This window comes from Leiobunum rupestre, chromosome 9 (genome assembly GCF_980474605.1).
Source record: "Leiobunum rupestre chromosome 9, qqLeiRupe1.1.hap1, whole genome shotgun sequence".
Taxonomy (NCBI): domain Eukaryota; kingdom Metazoa; phylum Arthropoda; class Arachnida; order Opiliones; family Sclerosomatidae; genus Leiobunum; species Leiobunum rupestre.
The window spans coordinates 8640449-8663559 of record NC_143392.1 but is presented as its reverse complement, the minus strand read 5'-3'; the positions used below and the strand labels follow the sequence as shown (position 1 = coordinate 8663559).

General features: G+C 39.3%; 2 protein-coding genes across 12 annotated transcripts; one reads left to right on the top strand and one right to left on the bottom strand.

Moving 5' to 3' along the window:
• The first annotated feature begins 11286 nt into the window (after positions 1 to 11286).
• On the top strand, positions 11287 to 16072 carry LOC149926433 (uncharacterized). 11 transcript variants are annotated; one of them, XM_090159055.1, is made up of 10 exons: positions 11287 to 11580; positions 11647 to 12152; positions 13031 to 13152; positions 13231 to 13302; positions 13381 to 13452; positions 13531 to 13702; positions 13781 to 13852; positions 13930 to 14001; positions 14080 to 14763; positions 15880 to 16072. In XM_090159055.1, exons 1-2 carry the CDS (start codon positions 11364 to 11366, stop codon positions 11898 to 11900), a joined length of 471 nt encoding a protein of 156 aa, XP_090015181.1. In that variant the 5' UTR covers positions 11287 to 11363; the 3' UTR covers positions 11901 to 12152; positions 13031 to 13152; positions 13231 to 13302; positions 13381 to 13452; positions 13531 to 13702; positions 13781 to 13852; positions 13930 to 14001; positions 14080 to 14763; positions 15880 to 16072. The 11 variants fall into 11 exon arrangements, with proteins under 11 accessions (XP_090015181.1, XP_090015184.1, XP_090015183.1 ...); XM_090159058.1 differs by having other exon boundaries at positions 13381 to 13702; positions 14080 to 14334; positions 14491 to 14763; XM_090159057.1 differs by having other exon boundaries at positions 13381 to 13702; positions 14080 to 14364; positions 14491 to 14763.
• On the bottom strand, positions 11912 to 15103 carry LOC149926434 (uncharacterized). Its single transcript, XM_090159065.1, has 3 exons — positions 15023 to 15103; positions 14299 to 14750; positions 11912 to 12072 (listed from the first exon to the last, which is right to left on the bottom strand). Exons 2-3 carry the CDS (start codon positions 14645 to 14647, stop codon positions 12068 to 12070), a joined length of 354 nt encoding a protein of 117 aa, XP_090015191.1. The 5' UTR covers positions 14648 to 14750; positions 15023 to 15103; the 3' UTR covers positions 11912 to 12067.
• Positions 16073 to 23111: the final 7039 nt, after the last annotated feature.

Genomic DNA, 23111 nt, shown 5'->3' with positions numbered 1-23111 from the left:
CTCTTATAGGGAGAGTGAACAAAAGACAAGTTGGCCTTATTCGATAGAGCTGTTTGACGCGCATGCAGCACCGTTAATTTCCGCCCCTCCGACCAGCCCCCTTAAAGGGAGAGTGACCGTAAAATACAATTTGGTCACATTCGATAGCACTCTTTGACGCGCATGCAGCGCCGTTAATTTCCGCCCCCTCCTTCCAGCCCTCTTAAAGGGAGAGTGACCGAAAACGACAAGTTGGTCTCTTTCGATAGCACTCTTTGAAGCGCATGCAGTGCCGTTAATTTACGCCCCCTCCGACCAACTACATTGAAGGGAGAGTGACGGAAAAAGACATTTTGGTCACATTCGATAGCACTCTTTGTCGCGCATGCAGCGCCGTTAATTTCCGCCCCCTCCGACCAGCCCTCTTAAAGGGAGAGTGACCGAAAAAGACAAGTTGGTCTCATTCGATAGCACTCTTAAACGCGCATGCAGCGCCGTTAATTTCCGCCCCCTCCGACCAACCCTCTTATAGGGAGAGTGAACAAAAGACAAGTTGGCCTTATTCGATAGAGCTGTTTGACGCGCATGCAGCACCGTTAATTTCCGCCCCTCCGACCAGCCCCCTTAAAGGGAGAGTGACGGAAAAAGACATTTTGGTCACATTCGATAGCACTCTTTGACGCGCATGCAGCGCCGTTAATTTCCGCCCCCTCCTTCCAGCCCTCTTAAAGGGAGAGTGACCGAAAACGACAAGTTGGTCTCTTTCGATAGCACTCTTTGAAGCGCATGCAGTGCCGTTAATTTACGCCCCCTCCGACCAACTACATTGAAGGGAGAGTGACGGAAAAAGACATTTTGGTCACATTCGATAGCACTCTTTGTCGCGCATGCAGCGCCGTTAATTTCCGCCCCCTCCGACCAGCCCTCTTAAAGGGAGAGTGACCGAAAAAGACAAGTTGGTCTCATTCGATAGCACTCTTAAACGCGCATGCAGCGCCGTTAATTTCCGCCCCCCCCGACAAACTCCATTAAAGGGACTGTGACCGAAAAAACTAGTTGGTCTCATTTGCAAGAACTCTTTGATGCGCACGCATTGTTGTTAATATATGACCCCACCGACCAACCCCTTAAAGGATGAGTGACCGAAAAAGACAAGTTCGTCTCATTCGATAGAGCTGTTTAACGCGCATGCAGTGCCGTTAATTACCGCCCCCTCCTACCAGCCCCCTTAAAGGGTAAGTAACCGAAAAAGACAAGTTGGTCTCATTCGATAGCACTCTTTGTCGCGCATGCAGTGCCGTTAATATCTGCCCCCTCCGACCAACCCCATTAAAGGGACTGTGACCGAAAAAACTAGTTGGTCTCATTTGCAAGAACTCTTTGATGCGCACGCATTGTTGTTAAAATACGACCCCACCGACCAACCCCTTAAAGGATGAGTGACCAAAAAAGACAAAATGGTCTCATTCGATAGCAATCTTTGACGCACATGCAGCGCCGTTAATTTCCGCCCCCTCCGATCAGCCCTCTTAAAAGGGGAGTGACCAAAAAAGACAAGTTGGCCTCATTCGATAGCACTCTTTGACGCGCATACAGCGCCGTTAATTTCCGCCCCCCGACCAGCCCCCTTAAAGGGAGAGTGACCGTAAAATACAATTTGGTCACATTCGATAGCACTCTTTAACGCGCATGCAGCGCCGATAATATCCGCCCACTCCGACCAGCCCCCTTAAAGGGAGAATGACCGTAAAATACAATTTGGTAACATTTGATAGAACTCTTTGACGCGCATGCAGCGCCGTTAATTTTCGCCCCCCGACCAGCCCCCTTAAAGGGTGAGTGACTGAAAAAGACAATTTGGTCACATTCGATAGCACTCTTTGACGCGCATGCAGCGCCGTTAATTTCCGCCCCCTCCGACCAGCCATCTTAAAGGGGGAGTTACCGAAAAAGACAAGTTGGTCTCATTCGATAGCACTCTTTGACGCGCACGCAGTGCCGTTAATATCTGCCCAATCCGACCAACCCCAAAAGAGTGATTGACCGAAAAAGACAAGTTTGTCTCATTCGATGGCAATCTTTGACGCGCATGCAGCACCGTTAATTTCCGCCCACTCCGACCAACCCCTTAAAGGGTGAGTGACCAAAAAAGACAAAATGGTCTCATTCGATAGCACTCTTTGACGCACATGCAGCGCCGTTAAATTCCGCCCCCTCCGATCAGCCCTCTTAAAAGGGGAGTGACCGAAAAAGACAAGTTGGCCTCATTCGATAGCACTCTTTGACGCGCATTCAGCGCCGTTAATTTCCGCCCCCTCCGACCAACCCTCTTATAGGGAGAGTGAACAAAAGACAAGTTGGCCTTATTCGATAGATCTGTTTGACGCGCATGCAGCACCGTTAATTTCCGCCCCTCCGACCAGCCCCCTTAAAGGGAGAGTGACCGTAAAATACAATTTGGTCACATTCGATAGCACTCTTTGACGCACACACAGTGCCGTTAATTTCCGCTCCCTCCAATCAACTACATTGAAGGGAGAGTGACGGAAAAAGACATTTTAGTCACATTCGATAGCACTCTTTGACGCGCATGCAGCGCCGTTTATTTTCGCCCCCCTCCTAACAGCCCCCTTAAAGGGAGAGTGACCGAACGAGACAAGTTGGTCTCATTCGATAGCACTCTTTGACGTGCATGCAGTGCCGTTAATTTACGCCCCCTCCGACCAACTACATTGAAGGGAGAGTGACGGAAAAAGACATTTTAGTCACATTCGATAGCACTCTTTGACGCGCATGCAGCGCCGTTTATTTTCGCCCCCCTCCTAACAGCCCCCTTAAAGGGAGAGTGACCGAACGAGACAAGTTGGTCTCATTCGATAGCACTCTTTGTCGCGCATGCAGCGCCGTTAATTTCCGCCCCCTCCGACCAACCCTCTTATAGGGAGAGTGAACAAAAGACAAGTTGGCCTTATTCGATAGAGCTGTTTGACGCGCATGCAGCACCGTTAATTTCCACCCCTCCGACCAGCCCCCTTAAAGGGAGAGTGACCGTAAAATACAATTTGGTCACATTCGATAGCACTCTTTGACGCGCATGCAGCACCGTTAATTTCCGCCCCCCCGACCAGCCCCCTTAAAGAAAGAGTGACCGTAAAATACAATTTGGTCACTATCGATAGCACTCTTTGACGCGCATGCAGCGCCGTTAATTTCCGCCCCCTCCTTCCAGCCCTCTTAAAGGGAGAGTGACCGAAAAAGACAAGTTGGTCTCTTTCGATAGCACTCTTTGAAGCGCATGCAGTGCCGTTAATTTACGCCCCCCCCCCCGACAAACTCCATTAAAGGGACTGTGACCGAAAAAACTAGTTGGTCTCATTTGCAAGAACTCTTTGATGCGCACGCATTGTTGTTAATATATGACCCCACCGACCAACCCCTTAAAGGATGAGTGACCGAAAAAGACAAGTTCATCTCATTCGATAGAGCTGTTTAACGCGCATGCAGTGCCGTTAATTACCGCCCCATCCGACCAACCCTTTAAAGGGTGAGTGACCAAAAAAGACAAGTTGGTCTTATTCGATAGAGCTGTTTGACGCTCATGCAGTGCCGTTAATTACCGCCCCCTCCTACCAGCCCCCTTAAAGGGTAAGTAACCGAAAAAGACAAGTTGGTCTCATTCGATAGCACTCTTTGTCGCGCATGCAGTTCCGTTAATATCTGCCCCCTCCGACCAACCCTCTTATAGGGAGAGTGAACCAAAAAAAAGTTGGTCTTATTCGATAGAGCTGTTTGACGCGCATGCAGCGCCGTTAATTACCGCCCCCTCCTACCAGCCCCCTTAAAGGGTAAGTTACCGAAAAAGACAAATTGGTCTCATTCGATAGAACTGTTTGATGCACATGCAGCACCATTTATTTCGACCCCCTCCGACCAACCCCCTTAAAGGGAGAGTGAACAAAAAAGACAAATTGGTCTCATTCGATAGAACTGTTTGATGCACATGCAGCACCATTTATTTCGACCCCCCCCCCGACAAACCCCATTAAAGGGACTGTGACCGAAAAAACTAGTTGGTCTCCATCGATAGCACTCTTTGAAGCGCATGCAGTGCGTTAATTTCCGCCCCCTCCGACCAACCCTCTTATAGGGAGAGTGAACCAAAAAAAAGTTGGTCTCATTCTATAGCACTCTTTGACGCGCACGCAGTGCCGTTAATATCTGCCCCTCCGACCAACACCAAAAGAGTGATTGACCGAAAAAGACAAGTTGGTCTCATTCTATAGCACTCTTTGACGCGCATGCAGCGCCGTTAATTTCTGCCCCATCCGATCAGCCCTCTTAAAGGGAGAGTGAACGAAAAAGACAAGTTGGTCTCATTCCATAAATACTTTTGACGTGCATGCAGTGCCGTTAATTTCCGATCCCTTCAACCAACCTCCTTAAAGGAAGAGTGAACGAAAAAGACAAGTTGGTCTCATTTGATAGAACTCTTTGACGCGCATGCAGGGCCGTTTATTTCCGCCCCGTCCGACCAACAACCTTAAAGGAAGTGTGACCGAAAAAGACAAGATGGTCTCTATCAATAGAACTCTTTGAAGGGCACGCAGTGCCGTTAATTTTCGCCCTCTCCGAACAACCCCCTTAAAGGGAGAGTGAGTGAAAAAGACAAGTTGGTCTCATTCGATAATACTCTTTGAAGCACACGCAACGCAGTTTATTCCCGCCCTCTCCGAATAACCCCCTTAAAGGGAAAGTGAACGAAAAAGAGAATATGGTCTCATTCGATAGACCTCTTTGACGCGCATGCAGCGCCGTTAATTTCCGATTCCTCCGTCCAGCCCTCTTAAAGGGAGAGTAACCGAAAAAAACCAGTTGGTCTCATTCGATAATACTCTCTGAAGCGCACGCAGTGCCGTTAATTCCCGCTCCCTCCGAACAACCCCCTTAAAGGGAAAGTGAACGAAAAAGAGAAAATGGTCTCATTCGATACACCACTTTGACGCACATGCAGAGCCGTTAATTTCCGATTCCTCCGACCAGCCCTCTTAAAAGGGATTGTGAACGAAAAAGACAAGTTGGTCTGATTCCATAGAAGTCTTTGAAGATAATGCAGAGCCTTTAATTTTCGACCCTTCCGACCAACCCCCTTAAAGGGAGAGTGTCCGAAAGAAACTAGTTGTTGTCATTCGGTAGAACTCTTTGACGAGCAGGCAGTGCCGTTAATTTCTGCCCCCTCCGACCAGCCCCCTTAAAGGGAGATAGAACGAAAAAGACAAGTTGGGCTCATTCAATAATACTCTTTGAAGCGCACGCAGCGCCGTTTATTTCCGGCCGCTCTGTCCAACCCTTTTAAAGGGAGAGTCACCGAATGATACGATATCGTACGCCAGGAAAATTGTAATACGCCCTACAAATTGCGATGAAATCATCGCACTGACGCGTCTTAAACTGATTACCAATTTTCCGCAAAATAATTTCATGGGTATTTTTTTTATGAATTTGCGAATTTACATGACTTTTGGTGCCTTAACTTCCCAAATGTTTGATATAAATTTTCTTAAATAAACACATTTGAATCCCAGTTTATTAATTTCTTTAAATCATATTTCCACTAATTTAAATAATTTAAAAGAAGTATGTTCATCGTGTTTTGCTTACCTATTTCACCTTTGATACTTTCTGTCTATCTAACGATAGGAAATCACATGGCCTCAACAGATTTTGTATTGGTTTGCCCACCCGGGTATCCTGAGGGTGGGCGGCATCAACCCTTTAACTTAGGATGGCCATTTATATATCAAACGATAGGAAATCACATGGCCTCAACAGCTTTTGTATTAGTTTGCTTAACTGTGTCTACTAAGGGTGAATAGGTTTGCCCACCCGAATACGCCGATGTGGAACTAATATTACGGCCTGGGCCGACTTGTTGCAGCTATGACCGAGAAGATGATGATCATGTCGCCTCAGAGACATTTAAGACCGAGAAAGCGTCGGCGATATCTAGTTGGCAAATTTGACGCTTTTTTTTATTGTACTTCCGTTTGGTCAGGGAAGATTTGAAGATATTGTCCAGAGAAACCTAACTGGGAACTAGGAGCAACAAACACAGAACCCCTCACAAGGAGAACTCAACCCGTCAAAAGTCGTGCCTTTTCTTGCGTACAGTTTTCATTGGCTAGACGCTTTAGCGCCTGCTGCCGTCGGAAGAGGAATATTCGGAAATGGTCTTCCCCCTTTCCGTAAAGCGTTCAGCGTAAAGGCTCGTCCAATGAAATTTGTACATCACACTGCGTTAACGTGTTTAAAGGCTAGCTGCGTTCTCCTTGTGTTTGTTGCTCCCAGCTGGCACCGAGACAAATCTTTCGAGAAAGAAGTGGATTTTCGAAGGAAGGTTTTGAAGAAGATCACGTTTCATGGAGTCCAGATTCAAAAGTGACTTTCGTCTTGCGAAGGAGATCACGTGAGCTTTGAAATTCATTTCTCAAACGAGTGCTTTAATTGGGTTGAAGGAATTTATTGTAATTGATTTAAAGCGTGTCGTTTGTTATTATTGTATTGTTCACAACCCCTATAGGCTTCGAGCTTAGAAAAGGAAGCGCCATCTACTTTACTAAATGTCAACTAAATGTGTGAAGAAATAGCGGACGACTTTTCAATATGAATATTCCTGAATTGAAACGTTCAGCTTCTATATCGAGATCATTTTGAATGAGCAGACAGCTTTCACACATTCGATTTAAAACTCAGTCGGTAGGCGGCGACACTTCTGCAGGCCCGTACATGGGGGGGGGGCGCCAGGGGATGCTCAGCGCCCCCAAATGAGTACTTGAGCATCTGCAATCCAACCAACCCAAAAAAATCGATTGCTCAATTACTGAAAGATATGATCTAAAATATTTGTATATTAATCCAAAAGGAAAATTACTTTTACTAGCGAGCTAGTATCAGTAGATATTTGAAACCATTTATCTATAGTTTTTGAAAATTGCTTTCGCGCGTCTCACTGCACCAGAAAAACTTTTCAATTGTAGAAATATTGAACCAGCTTATCAAAAATGTTTTGACGGATATTTTAGGGCTACAACCGGACACACGAAAAAGAAAAAAATGATTAGACTCAAGGCATTGGCACCTCCAAAAAGAATTTGAGCGCCCCCGAGTTTTTTCGGCTGTGTACGGGCTTGCACTTCTGACCAAAGTTTAGAGACTACGCACGAAGCTTATTGTTGATTACCCGTTTTCCAAACTAGGTGATTTAAACTATACAATTTTAATTAATTAGCTCTTTAGCAGACTAAAATCGAGCAGCTTATAAACTTCTCACGTTGGCCGCTACGTGGAAGCAGAAGCGGATTAACCCGATTGGAGGCCCTTGGTGGTAAAAATTTCGAGATCCTTTTAGTTTAAGCGTTTACAATGTAGAATACCTGAATAATATTGCATCTTTCGTTTTTTTTGTTGTGCCACTCGTTAAATAGGGATCTCGAGCTCGGGGCCCTTTGTAGATTTCGGGCCCCAGCGTGGAAGCAGACATACAATCACGACTCAAAATATTCTTAATAATTAAAAATTTATAAAGTATACTACAGAGAAAATATAGAAGAGGAATGGCAACTCGTCGGGGTAGCTCAGGCTTATTAACTTCCGGCAGGAATCCATACCTACACTTGGAATGCTTATAGCGGCATATATCGTCTCGATGTGGCTAACGGTTTTTTTGACGTCACTATGTTAACTTAACAAACAACAACGTGAGAGGGGAGCGCGCGCAGAATTGATTTTTCTCTCGTAGGCGGAGCCAAAGCCGTCAGAGTATCTTACCATACGCGATACGCCAGGATAAGCGTTCCAAGTAGAGCTATGGATTCCTGCTTCTGGTAATGCTATTGTTATAAGTACAAGCGTAACTAAATACAGCGGAAATGCTACGTCAAATATCATAATTCTATACCGTCATTTAAAATTAAGAAATAATTTAAGGTACACTAACAATTTAATATTAGTTTTTATAGTTTTTAGTAATATGATTGGGTTTCTTAAGATGAAACAATAAATAAATTTGAGTAATTTAAGAACAGTCCCTTCGACAGTTTCGGTTGTAAATATATTGACATGTTTATAAATTTGAGTCTTGTAATTATCCTAGTGATTATTATACCATTTTTCCTAGAGATTTTACGGAGCACGTGTTATTTGCCAATGGGGAATATGGTACGATTTATAGCAAGCTAGATGAATGACACTATAAGCTAGGAGCAACAAACACAAGGAGAACGCAGTTAGCCTTTAAACACGCTAACGAAGGGTTGTGTACGAATTTCATTGGACGAGCGTCACGAGCCTTTACGCTCAACGTTTTACGGGCGGGGGGGGGGTTCAAAATTTTCCCCTACAACGGCAGCAGGCGCTAAAGCGTCTAGCCAATGAAAAACGTACACAAGAAAATCCACGACTTTTGACGGGTTGCGTTCTCCTTGTGTGGGGTGCTGTGTTTGTTGCTCCTAGCTATAAGTAACATTGGTAAAATGTTTTACTACATCCTTTCTTCCCAGTGACTCGAAATAAAATTCGAAATAGCGCCACTTGGTAGTGGCGCCATGAACTAATCTAACCTAACTTCCGGTAACGTGATATTCCGGGAATTAAGCGCTCGATTTTGAATACCACCATTTTTAGGCTTAATGCGTACTTAGGCAACACTATGGTTCCGCAACAGACGCGAGTTTTTGGATTGGCTGAATTTGAACTTTGACACTTTTTTTATTTATATGATTTATTTTGCTTGGAATAGAACTTTTGTAGAATATATTACTACATAAAATTATTGCACAACAGAATCTCCCCCTACTTAAGCAGCGCTTGTATTTCTTGTACAATTTCTGTATATTTACAAACATTTCGGATAATTCCTGAGGAAAAGCTGAAAATTATAACACGCGTTAATGGGGATACGATATAATCAATATTATTTTCAAACATACTAGAAGTTATTTTCTCAATTCTGCGCGTTTCGACTTTTGAAGTCCCGTATAGCTTTTCTTACATCATTTACAGTTACAGGTTTTAAGAAGAACGAATGAGCGTAATTAGAATTTACATCTTGGTAACAATTTCCATATTTATTTTTAGCAATATTTTTAACCCAATTTGCAAAATATTCATTAAAGGAATTTAAAATCTCTTTGGAATCAATTTTCACACTTAAATTCTTATTTTTTACAAATGCTGTTCCAATAATAGTTATATTTTTAAAAGCGGGGGTTGAAATATTCCGTATCATTTTTCAAACTTTTGCACTCTCGTGCGCAACATGAGCAATTTTTTCAGCGTAATAATTCTGCTTTACAGTCTTAATAAGCGGGTTTAATCTATTTTTATATTTCAGGTATGTCTGCTTTAAATTTTCATCGAAAGGTTCTTTTTTTTATTATTTTATTTTTCTCTTTCACTAATACTACTGATAAGACCATTCGTGATCCAAGTTTTAATTTTATGCCTCTTTTAAATTAAGCCTTTTTTGTTTTTGTTTTCGCTAAATAGTTTCAATGAAGGCATTAATGGCTAAGTCGACGTCAGTACGTTGCTGAACATTATACCTGGGCTCAAAGCCTAATAACATTTTTAACTTATCGCAATCTATCAAGACTGCTTCAAAAGTTGTTTCTTTCTCTATGTACGATTTAACACTTTTAAAGTCTATACCTAAAACCCTAACATTGTGATCAGTTATATTCGTTTCCAATATGTAAGAAATAATTTTTATATTCGGTACGGATTGAATAAAAATGTGATCAAGACCCGACTTTGCGTCATCTAAGTGTCTAGTGTCATCATTTATGTAAGTAACAAAGCTGCACGAACTCAGAATTTCTAGTTATCCATTTGTATTTTGATTTAGTGTTTATATTAATGTCGCCGATTGAAATCAAATTTTTATCCTTTCTCAAAGATGAGATTTCGGCTTCAAGTCCTAGAGTAAATCTTTTTAGGTTAGAATTTGGAGATCTATAAATAGCTAGACATCCAAAAGAGTAACTCCAGTCATTTCTAGAAATATCCAGCCTTAAACAAGATACTTCACCTATCTTAATTTCTGCACAATTAACATTTAATGAGTTCATTATGAACATAAACAATCCATCATTTTGATTTAAAAACATCGTTGTTTTATAAGAGTTAAAACCAGGTAAGCTAAAATAACGGGGGTCCTTACCCTCAATCCAACATTCAGTTAGGATTATTATATCAAATTGTTAATAAAAATGTGTCATTTTTTTTAAACTTCTAATATTTTCTTAAAGAACATTCAATCTAGAATCGATATTAAGCACCTTAGAATATTCATCACTTGTTAACGTTTAAGTAAGTTTGGTTACAGAATCAAACATGTATTATAATATGTATTTCTGATATTATGTATTATATATGTGCTAAACACGTTAATAAAACATTTCATTTCATTTCATTTTTGTTTTATAAACAATAAAAAAAGTTTCCTCTCGTAATCTGAATTTAAACTTATTCTTGATAGCAAATTGTTTTGTTTCATAAAAGACCTTTCTGAGGGTTAAGGTTAAGTGATCATTTACATATTTTTTTGTTTCCCTAGTTCTTTATGAATATCTTGAGATAATAGGCCTTTAGATCTTATTTTTTAAAAGCGTCAACAATGAGATTTTGAATTTCTACAGAACATTGTACAACAATAATACGTTGATTATTAGTTTCAGGATTTGCCGATTGTTTAAACGGATATCGGTTTATTGTTTTAAAGTGTTTCTTGTTGACTTGCACCCCTCATAACTCAGTTAAAGTTAAGACAATAGATAAGGTTGATTCGTTCATCGATTCTTTAATACCAGTAAAGTTCGTCTTCTCTGTATTCTAGTAAAATCACTTTATCATTTAAGACTTGCGTCTTATTTTATAGGCCTTCGTTATATTTTACAAGCGCTGTGCTTATGTTAGCTTGGCTTTGCAATTGGTTTGTAAAATCATCAATTATATTCGAGCAGAAGTTAATAGTGTCTTCAAACAAATAGAAAAATTAAAATCACAAAGAGAGACATCCCCACATAAATATTCAATATTTTAAAAACTATAATCTAATACAGTCTTTTTTCAAGAGTTATGGTCTTCAAAAATAATATCACTAATTTAGTTTTTGCATTATATTTGTATTATTTTGAATATTTTAGGTGTATTCGTATCGGATTAATGAAATATTTTGACCGATTATGAGAAATGCGCGTGTTTTTGAATGGGCGTTGCTATGCGGCAAAGCGCGAGATCGGGCGACTCGCGCTTTCCCGAACTTCAAATTAGGCCTAATATTTTATCCCAAAATTTCAACTAGGCTCCAAAATTTAACGCCACCAAAGATGCCAGAAAAAAGGACCATTAACGCCCTGGTCAAACGATACGAGGAGGACAGCGACCAGATCCGAAATGATATAAGATATTGCTGGAAGCCTCTACTGGAACTGGTCGGAACGAAAGGGTCAACATCCAAGCACCTTACGCCTGCAATGGTCAGAAAGGCCCAAGAACCGTACAAAAAGCTATCCGCCGTCAAGGATGATCTCGATTTCATCTGGAGTAAGAATTGGGTGTTGGTTGGGGAACGTTTGAAAGCCTACTGTTCCAATCACGCTTTGTTGCAAGCGTACCTCCAGTTAGCCAAAAACTTCAATCTTTTCGATAACGCCCTGGAGAGAGCGACGAATGATCGGAGATCCAGGGTCCGGCCACAGACAAAAGCTCCTAGCAGACCACCAAAACTCGGACACGCCGGACCATCTTTCCAAGTAACGGCGTCCTACAACGGCTCTTTCTCGGACTCGGAAATGGACAGCGATTACGACCCTTTGGAGGACAACACTGACCCTTTTGGAACGACACGTCTCGGACGTTGTTAAAGGATACCTCGACGAAGGAATTTGTCGATCGAAAGTGTGCTGGACCCGAGAAGAACAGCTCTCAAAGGTAATTTCCTCCAACGAATTCGAAGTGTCCTTAGATATCCCTTCGGCATGGTGCAACAGCAAATCGACACCATTGTGACTGTGCGGCTCTCCGCTCCCGATCAGTCTGAGAACAAAAAAAGCAACACAGATGCTATCCACACCTCCCATTGGTTGAGGGAAAAGTTCGAGCAGGCTTTTTATGAAGTAATTATGTGTTTTTATATCCAAAAAGGGCCAAAAGCGAATGTAACGAATGAATTTTGTAATTTAATATCCGATTTGGGTCAAAAGCAAATGTGACGAATGAATTTTGTGATTTTATATCCGATTTGGGCCAAAAGAGAATGGGATGAATGAATTTTGTGATTTTATATCCGATTAGGGCGAAAAGAGAATGGGGTGAATGAATTTTCTGATTTTATATCCGATTAGGGCCAAAAGCGAATGTGACGAATGAATTTTCTGATTTTATATCCGATTAGGGCCAAAAGCGAATGTGACGAATGAATTTTGTGATTTTATATCCGATTAGGATCAAAAGAGAATGGGGTGAATGATTTTTTTGATTTTATATCCGATTAGGGCCAAAAGAGAATGGGGTGAATGAATTTTCTAATTTTATATCAGATTAGGGCCAAAAGCGAATGTGACGAATGAATTTTGTGCTTTTATATCCGAATAGGGCAAAAAGAGAATGTGATAAAGTAATTTTGTACTTTTATATCCGAATAGGGCCAAAAGCGAATGTGACGAATGAATTTTGTGATTTTATATCCGATTAGGGCCAAAAGCGAATGTGACGAATGAATTTTGTACTTTTATACCCGAATAGGGCCAAAAGCGAATGTGACGAATGAATTTTGTACTTTTATATCCGAATAGGGCCAAAAGCGAATGTGACGAATGAATTTTGTGTTTTTATATCCGAATAGGGCAAAAAGAGAATGTGATAAAGTAATTTTGTACTTTTATATCCGAATAGGGCCAAAAGCGAATGTGACGAATGAATTTTGTGTTTTTATATCCGAATAGGGCGAAAAGAAAATGTGATAAAGTAATTTTGTACTTTTATATCCGAATAGGGCCAAAAGCGAATGTGACGAAGTAATGTTTTGATTTTATATCCGATTAGAGCCAAAAGATAATGTGACGAAGTAATTTTTTGATTTTTTATCCTATTAGGGCCAAAAGAAAATTTTATGAAGTAATTTTTAGATTTTATATCCTATTAGGGCCAAAAGATATTTTGATGAAGTAATTTTTTGATTTTATATCCGATTAGAGCCAAAAGATAATTTGATGAAGTAATTTTATGATTTTATATCCGATTAGAGCCAAAAGAGAATGTGACGTAGTAAATTTTTGATTTTATATCCGATTAGGGCCAAAAGATAATATGATGAAGTAATTTTTTGATTTTATATCCGATTAGGGCCAAAAGAGAATGTGACGAAGTAATTTTTAGATTTTATATCCTATTAGGGCCAAAAGAGAATGTGACGAAGTAATTTTTTGATTTTATATCCTATTATGGCCAAAAGATAATTTTATGAAGTAATTTTTTGATTTTATATCCGATTAGGGCCAAAAGAGAATGTGACGAAGTAATTTTTTGATTTTATATCCTATTAGGGCCAAAAGAGAATGTGACGAAGTAATTTTTTGATTTTATATCCTATTAGGGCCAAAAGAGAATGTGACGAAGTAATTTTTTGATTTTATATCCTATTAGGGCCAAAAGATAATTTTATGAAGTAATTTTTTGATTTTATATCCGATTAGGGCCAAAAGAGTATGTGACGAAGTAATTTTTAGATTTTATATCCTATTAGGGCCAAAAGAGAAAGTGACGAAGTAATTTTTAGATTTTATATCCTATTAGTGCCAAAAGATAATTTGATGAAGTAATTTTTTATTTTATATCCGATTAGGGCCAAAAGAGAATGTGACGAACTAATTTTTTGATTTTATACCCTATTAGGGCCAAAGGATAATTTGATGAAGTAATTTTTTGATTTTATATCCGATCAGGGCCAAAATAGAATGTGACGAAGTAATTTTGGGATTATATATCTGATTTGGGCCAAAAGAGAATGTGATGAGGTAATTTTGAGCTTTTATATCCGAATAGGGCCAAAATCCAATGTCGTGAAAAATAGTTTTTGAGCGTTTTATTGGTTTTCTAATAACGCGCCAAGATATAAAATAACGATAGCAGAAAACCAAAGTAAAATTACATGATAAAGGTTTAGTGTTCGTTTCGTTGATGTACACGAACTGGTTGTAATAGTTGAATGAGAGCTCACGCTGTAGCTTGAGCTGCAAATTGTGTCCATACAAGAGCTAATACCTTGAGGGATTGATTCTGTGCTCGAGTCAGTTGTAGGTGAGTTTGTGGAAGCTGAGTCATTTGGAGGTGAGTTGGTGGTAGCATAGCAGCAAAACGACGGAAGATTCGATTTGTTCAAGTTATCTAAGAAATAAGCCATTAATAATCTTTTATTTAATTGCTGATTGTTACGATAACTTTCCCTGGGGATAGAGCATGGTGAAAAACATAGATTGTCCAAGTCATTAGCTGCATTTGAAGAAGAAGCCAGCGTGGTTTTGATGCCGGAACTACCATGTTCGGTCTTTAGTCTTTTGGGTGAAGTACCATTTCCATCTGTAATTGATCTTTTTAAACCACGTTTGGCCATTTTCGGTTCAGGTGGACCTTCCGATGTAGTGTGCTTAGAACCGCTCTTTCTGACAATGGTTGATGGCTTTGAAGGACTGGGAGAATTCCACCTGGACTTCTTACTAGAGGAAATCGGTGAGAAAACTTTCCGATTATTTTTAAAGACTTCAAATTGAATACGTACTTAGATAAAAACCAGACAATTAAGAATTTCAAAGAGACACTTCAATTATGATTAAGCCTAGTTGAACCTATAACAAAGACTGTCTATCGCTGAACCGTTACGAAAAATTTGAAAAAGGAATCGAAAATATTCAACCTCTCCTAAGCTAAGATAACGTACGCGTAGATAGTATATTTTGAAATATAACAATATTATACATGGAATACTTACACAACCCTAGAGGTATCGTTATTTCACTATATTCAATGATTTGTTAAAATTTAAAACCTAAAAACACTTAATGGAAAAATTGTCGTCTTTGCCAGTCGACGATATCCTCCTAAACATTTCTGAGTTATGATTCCGATCACGGCCGCCGGCACGAGCTCGCGAGCAGCGTGAGCTCGTGCCGGCGGCCGTTTTCCAGTTAAACTATAATTTCGGAGTTATTCGCGTTAGGCCCGTTAGGCTTAAGTAGTTGAATTCAAAACGTCATTGGAAGCGACGACAGCGTATCTTAGAAAATAAACAAATCAGTTCATAAGTCAAATTTGAAATTACATTTAAATATTTTTAGGAGAATAAAAGAATTGCTATATTAACTTTTAATTATGTTGAGTTTCAAGAATGTCAAAAAGTCAAGTATTAACAACCAATTACTTTACCAAACGTTAACTGAACTAATCTGTTTATTTATCATTCAAAAGCTACTAATCACCTTCATTAATTTTTTAGAATGTTTAAAGTAAATGAAATAACTAAAGTTATTTTAAGCTCTTGCGATTGGCCCAAAGACACTTATGACCACTGTCTTAGCGTTATATCTCACCGTCACACGCGTTATGTCTAAATTGACACTGCGAAGTCGTGATTAATAAATATGGGTTTAGTTCATTGTGATGAGGTTGCAAACCCGGTGAAAATAGCAATTGTAAGCATCTAGGACACTCATGGTAGCTTCTTGTTTTTAAATTGAAAAAGTAACGTAAAGGATTGCGACAGTGTTGATTGAACAGTGAAAGCGCCAGTTGGGGCACTTTGTTAATAAATAAATAAATAAAGCTTTACTTATTGGATATTTCTTTCAGTTTACAAAACTGCTTTACAAAGGGGACTTACATTGAGGATATTTTCTTAGTGCTTATTTCGATTGGCCATCCCTCAAGCTGATATGACGCCACAGAGTTGGAAATCACAACCCGTGAACAAGGTTTCATTAGAGAAATAGCCTTTAGGCCAAACTTGTCATTGATTGTTGCATATGGTATTACCGATATTAATAATTATGGATAATTAAACTTAGATTACCTAATAATTTGTGTATTATTATTATTATCATGAAAAATTAAGGGTGTTATAAGATATATAAAAAGAAAAACCACTCACAATGACAGATAAAATTACTTACTTGACATTCCCCGTGAGATACAGTTCGACAGAATTTCTGGTGTTCCTCTCCTTTTACATATTCTCCTGGTTTTCTAAAGGACGTTATCACTTTGTTCCGTAAACTTCCAAGTTTTCTTAAATATTGATCTCACTCTCTTTTGAATCTATTAACTAACCTAGAAGCACTTCTTTGGAGTGATTTTGTACTTTCGCCCCTGGGTTTTCTCTCTTCGTGATATGGACTGTAAAGTGTACCATCTTAGGTGAGAGTAGTAGCTTGTCAGTCTTGTACATTCCTCATCATGCTGGGTGCCAGTACTCCGCGATAAACAACCCCTCTCTCACGAGTATCCTTACAAACATTTCATTTCTTGAAATAATCTAAAAGTCTTAAGCTGATAATAATGATATACTTTTGGTCATTTTTTCCGGTAATATTATAAAATTTTGTTTTGCCACATTTTGATTAAATAAGATTAAAAAATAAGCCCTTCTAATTGATATTTTCACTGACAACAGTGACAAGTGACAAGGACAATTACGTCTATTGTCTCATTTGGAAGGAAAAGCGTTGTATTTAGAAATCACTTAATTTCGTTTTGTGCAAACTATTGGTTATTATTTCGCCGCGTGTTCTATGTTACTTCAAAATATGTGGAAATTGGCGAGAATAGCTTCGGCGCCTGCGCGAGCTAGTTTTACTTTTAGTTTTCGACATTCTGCTCGGCCAAGGTCCGAAAATAAGATAAGAGTGGTACTAAATATTTCACATTTACTTATTTATAGATCAAGTTACGGAAAACAATTGGATTAAGCATTAACTGAAATAAAATACAGTAATTTACAGTTTTCTCCCCAATTTTTGTTTCAGTTCTCGGTTCGGTTCGGTTCCACTTGTTAGTCGGTTCGCGCAACCCTACTTCCGGGCCCCCAGGGATTCCCCCCCCCGTACCCCTCTGCACAGCCCCGCAAATAAGTGTAATCTGGCTTAACTATTAACCGAATCAAAATGCGATTAGTTTTTAACTAATGGTATGCAGCCTTTCATTCGTTAAACTCCGAAACCATCCCATAATTTCTATTTAAATTCATTTCTTTGACGGATTTCTTCAATTTCCCTTCGAGTGTTTCTGAATCCGCAGTCCTGTTTTCTTTTGTTGAATGATCAACTTCAAGTGAGTTGAAATCCAATGCTTGCACAATTTGCAGCTTTTCCTTCACAATTTTTTTTGCTCAATTCTTCATTCCTCCCTTCCTTCTTTCAAACTATGAGATAAATTATTACTCAGCCCATTATTCCCGGGTCGATTTTTTTACTAAATTACTGGACTTATAGTGTTATTGCGAATTTCAAATGATTTTAAATGCGCAGCAGCGCGAGAGCAAGAGCGTAATTTCGGTTAGTTGTCTCCTGATTCCGCGCCTGTTTCTAGCCCTGGGTTTTAGAAGATAACGTTCTTTGTTTGTCATTTCAGCAGTTTTATCTAACATGTTAAAATGGATACATCTCCCCCAGAGTCAGAAAATGATAATTTTCCAAATATTTTAAATGCATGTTTGTTCCAGTCCTACTCTATCGGCTCAAACAAATGCAACATCAAATCTTCTTAAACATTTGAGAGTAAGTGTTAAGGAGGCTGTGGTAGGGCTGTGCGAATACTCGAATATCATCGAGTACTCGGCCTTTTTGAGGTCGACTACTCGAATTCGACCTCGAATAAGTAATTAGAGAATACTCGTCGTTTACCGAGTACCTAAAAATTGAATAATCAGGTACCCGAATACTCGAATAAGCTGCTCTCTAAACTCGTCGAGTATTTATTATTTCTATACTCGCTGCTTCAAAGAGGGGTTTTTCAAAAATGTTTTGGTCATAAATGGTACCTACCAACTAACCAAGTTGTGGAAACAGTGGTTCATAAAATTAACGGTATATTTTTCCGCATTGAATGTTACTTTATACTCCTTTTAAATTTCATTTCATAATTTCTTGAATAAAACCAGCCCTTAATCAAGTACTCGATAACCCGACTCAACTTCAATATTTCTCGACTCGAATACTCGATGAAAACAATTATACTCGATAACCGACTCGATTGCCTAAAACCACTAATCGCACAGCCCTAGGCTGTGGTCCATTTTCCAAATTATAAATTATTAGCCTTTTGTACCCGGCTTCACCCGGTTAGAGTCTCGCATAATGATAATTGTATCTCTGGCTGAAATAGCAGAAGTCTCTTAATAGCAGTACCTAAAGTAAATATCAGTCCCTTAATAGCAGTACCTAAAGTAAGTATCAGTCCCTTAATAGCAGTACCTAAAGATCAGTCCCTTAATATCAGTACCTTAATAGCAGTACCTAAAGATCAGTCCCTTAATAGCAGTACCTAAAGCGATAAAATTGTGGTTCTAAGTTTAAAAACGTTCGCGCACGAATTGCGCGCATTCATAAAACATTTCGCGAAAGTTATTTCAGAGTTGAGGGCGTAGCCACTAGGAGGTGCAGATTTTGAATACATACCTCTTAAAGGGCAACGCAAGTGGCCATGCAAGGGGTAAATTATCTTATAGATAAAAAGAACGACTACGCCTGCGCTATCTGCCATAGTCTTTCCCTTTGTAAAAAAACCAGAACCATATTTGCCGAATTTAATTAGTATAAATGCGCCTCTCACGCATTCCGAGGAAAGTGAAGTTTTGAGGTTACCGAAAAATGGGATTCTTTATACAAAAAAAAATGTAATAAAACAAACATAAATATTCTGTCGTAGCATAATGATTTGGAAATTTTTAAGGGAGACTGGATATAGGGCCAGGTGTGTGATATACCGCGTCCAAGGCCTAATGTCTCAACTTCCATAAGTGAAAATATTCAATTGGAAAATAATTTTTCATTGTTAAATCGAAAATATCAACGTCCAACTCTCGAAAACTAACTTAATTCTTTTCTAAAATCCTCGGTTCGTTGGTGTTGAGCTAAGAAAGTCGAAAAATTCGCGAATGATAACGAAACTGCACCACGTGGCTACACCAAGGAGAATAAGGTTTTCCAACCAAAAAATTTCCATTTAAAAAAGCATGGGATTTTCTCGGTTTCACAGGGTACTTACTTAAAAAATTTAAAAAATTAAATTTTCAAAACATAGCCAAAAAGATGAATTTGACTTATTTTGGGTAAATTTGATCAAGGATTTTGGGTAAATTTTCACCAAATTTGGGTAACCGAGAGGTCGAAAACATTTTCAGTTTTGCAACTTTTCCCTTTGGCAATTTTCATACAACCATAAGGTCTACTTAACCCCCGAGTTTCAACAAAATGGGTGATAACCACCTCGGGTAGTCTCCTTGTTAGTTAAAGAGACCCTTCAGATTGTCGATCCTTTTGACACCTCCCCGAACCGGGCCAAACTGGTGCCAGCGAAAGAAATAGAAAGGTCGAGAAGAACAACTCGAAGGTCGATTGCAACACGGAAATCCATTCCAGAACGTTCCTCTATGTAGAAACCAAGTCACGGGAGGAATGAACCCCTCTTGGTGGAAACTGTAGCATTCCCTCATCTATCCCCAGATTAACAGCGCGAGGGATACATTTTCCGTTTGTCATCCACACACCCGAGAGAAGGAAGAGACTACGAAGCACAGGAGAGAGTCTTTGCCACTTGAACGAATTGAGATCACCTCCAGCCAATCAAACTTATTTGCATGTTCACGTCATCCAAGGAAACTAGCGAAAGCAACTAGCGCGCCCAAGCCTACACTTCCGGCACCCCACCCGTTCACCCTCCCTAACTAGAAGGCGAACAAACGAAGAGACCGAGGGAAAATTGTACAATTCCAATTTTATCTGAAAAAGTCGACAAGCTAGAGTACGAGATCGTCCCAACAACGGGAACAACATTCCCCGGAAACGTTAAAGTCGGATTCCATTACGCGAATTTCTCCCAAGTGAAATAAAAGATACTAAACACAATTAAATAATCTAAAAGATGCAAATTTTCACTTCAGTTAAACCCGAGTTAAGGAGCTTTTCATGTAAGACTGTCCGAGAGAGAGAAAGTGAAGTGAAGAGAATCCCAATTGAATCAACCGAATCGTCAGCAATATCATTCCATCAATACAAAGCTTCATCTGGTACTGTCCTAGACACCGAAGTGACAGAATCCCCCGAAGTCAATCGTAACGTAGAAACTTTCCTTAAACTCTTCCTCCTGAGTCGAAATAACTAAACGTAGCGAATCATTCTTTCGAAATCCTATTAAAGTTTGAGTCTCGTTCGTTAGAAATCATGTTAAGGGCCAAGGATTTCTTCTGCCTGTTTTCCTTTAAGTTTTCTTCCCACCGCGCAAATATCCTGGTGGGAGGCCAACCGCATAACACGTTGGCCTACCACCCGGATATTTGCGCGGCGGGAAGTAAACTTAAAGGAAAACAGGCAGCAGAAATCCAAGGAATATGAATGACCCGTACCCAATACGGGCTCCCCGTTGCACCTACGGTAACGTAGCTCAATCTAAAACTTTAACCTAAGCCTGTAGCGCCATCTTACGGCAGGCAGTGTGACGTTCGAAATAAGAAGTAGTAACGGGTTTTTCTTTGGTTTAGTAGTGGAAACTGATTTTAACTAGTAGAGGAAGCTGAATGTTTTGTTTTAGTAGCTAAATATTGAAATATCTAATTAAACAATATATATTTACCATTATTTGTCTGTTTTATACTTTTTGAAAAAATTAAAGTATAAAAATAAATTGGAACTCTTTTCCTTGTTTTATTGTCAAAACTATAAAAACGAGTGCCGTGCCAACCATTGAGTTGGGAATATTACTATAGAGGTCCAATCAAAACGTCGGATTTCAGTATTAGAGAAGGCAGTGCCCCGAGTATAAATAAATACATTCTTGGTTATAGATATCGTGCGTCGATAAAATTGACTTATTCTATAAAGGGTACTATCAAAAAAACAACATTTAAAGAAACTTTTTGGGTTCAAATTTCGTTTTAAAATTGATAAAACAAACATAATAAGATTATAAATTTAATCGGAAGTATAAATTTTTATATTCTGCTAATGTTATTATCTTGCAACATGTATTTTCGTACGTTCCCCAGATTTTTCAAAATACGTTTCAGAGTAAAAATAGTGTTGTCTAAGTACGTCATTAACTAACTTTCTATAACAATTACACTGTAAATTATGTTTAAAGCAAGTGAAAGCTTGGCAAAATAATAGTAGTTCCTACCTGAATATATCACTCTATAGTTCCACGTGCATTTGCTAAGTGTTTGTTACGAACTTACGGGTTCTGCATTGTAGAAGGCTACGTGTTACGGGAGTTTCGGAAATTCACCGCTAATTTCGCCGAAGCGGCGCTGCTGTCGCACAATCCATTTGCTGTTCAGGTGGTTTTTCAAGTGATATATCTAGGTAGGAACTACTATTATTAATACAAGGTGGCAGCTCCTGTCAAGTTGTATTCGCTCCCACTAGTTGTCGTTAGCGCAATAATCAAAATCTAGCTTAAATGGTGTAGCAAATCGTTCTAGATATTTCTCCGATTTCTATGATTTCAACGCCAATTTCGATGTGGAGAAACAGCACTGCCAGGCGAACAAAATACACAGCCGGGTGAGTGCTGAGAACTCAGTAGCAGTGTTGCCAGATTCAGGATATTTTGTTTGAAATACACGGAGAAAAAACCACTTCCGTTTTCCCGCCAAAAAGTGGAGGAAGTAAATTAGTATTTTCTCGTGTCGATTGGATTTTCAGAATCAGGTGATTATAAACTTATTAAACACGTGGTTTCGGGACAACTCGCCTTTCACTTTGAATCCCGGAAGGTGCTGCCACCTATAAGCGCTATTAGAAGCATTTTTGTAAATTGTTTTTACTTGCTTTAAAATCGCCAAGGCTTACGGAAAATTATTCGAATGTATCTCTTCTCATATAGTGCTTTTAAAGACGGAATGGAAGTGGCAGAATCTATCAGGGTACATTTTCTTATTTCTACTTTGTTTATTAGGTGACCAAGAAGTCGAAAGATAAAATAATGACTCGGGGAAACACTTTCGATTTTAAATGATAACAATAAATTTAAACTTGTATTAGTTCATTTATTTTCGAGCCCAGGAACGACTGTTTTCTGCCATCTATTCTACTAAGTTGGTATAAATAAAATACCTGTTTTAATTTTGCCTCTTTGATGGCATAAAACATTGCGATTCCATCCTCCTAAGGTAGACCATAGAAATCAGATAAAAATCGTTCTAGTTATTTCTCCGATTTCTATGGGTAGAGCTATTAGCCAACTCAGGCAATTTATTTAATGGTGGCTGGTAGCACTGTTAATACAATTTTATCCAATATAAAGTCATGGAAGAATAAGTAAAGGAAGAGAATTCACGCGGCAAGCTAGAAACAAGTATCCAGGCCAACTCCCACAAACGGGGGAATGGGGTGGGTAGAAAACTATGGGGGCCGCATTGGGGTAAATAATATCACGTCACAAGCCTACTGCCATTGCGCCCTCTATACGTTTTAAAAATAAGTTTTCGAAAGCATCTGGAAAATCGAAACGCCAACGGTTCCTTAAGAATTAAGTATATAAAAATGTTATGTTTCTAATTTTGTGATAGTTATGATCATTATAATCCATAATAGCTCACTCAAATATAAAAAAGCTAAAACAGAAGTTAAACACAATTGTTATGATTTCCCGAACGGATTAATATTTCAATTCGAAATCCAGTAATAATTTTTCTCGCTATGTAAAGAGGGCGCAAAATGATGTAGCTCAAAGCAACGTCCCAAATATTTTACCCCGAGAACCCCGTTTTCTTTTTCCTCTAACGCTCCCGTCTGTGGGTGTGAACCTTTAGGATGGGGTGAGAAGCGCCCTCCCATTTCTCTTACTTTACTTATTCTTCCATGATAAAG

What these genes read in the sequence shown, in the direction of transcription:
- LOC149926434 (XM_090159065.1), bottom strand. Translation starts at nt 14,647, where the DNA reads ATGGCCAAACGTGGTTTAAAAAGATCAATTACAGATGGAAATGGTACT.
- LOC149926433 (XM_090159055.1), top strand. Translation starts at nt 11,364, where the DNA reads ATGCCAGAAAAAAGGACCATTAACGCCCTGGTCAAACGATACGAGGAG. An exon ending in TGATCTCGATTTCATCTGGA is followed by an intron (nt 11,581 to 11,646) that starts GTAAGAATTGGG and finishes CTTTGTTGCAAG; the next exon opens with CGTACCTCCAGTTAGCCAAA.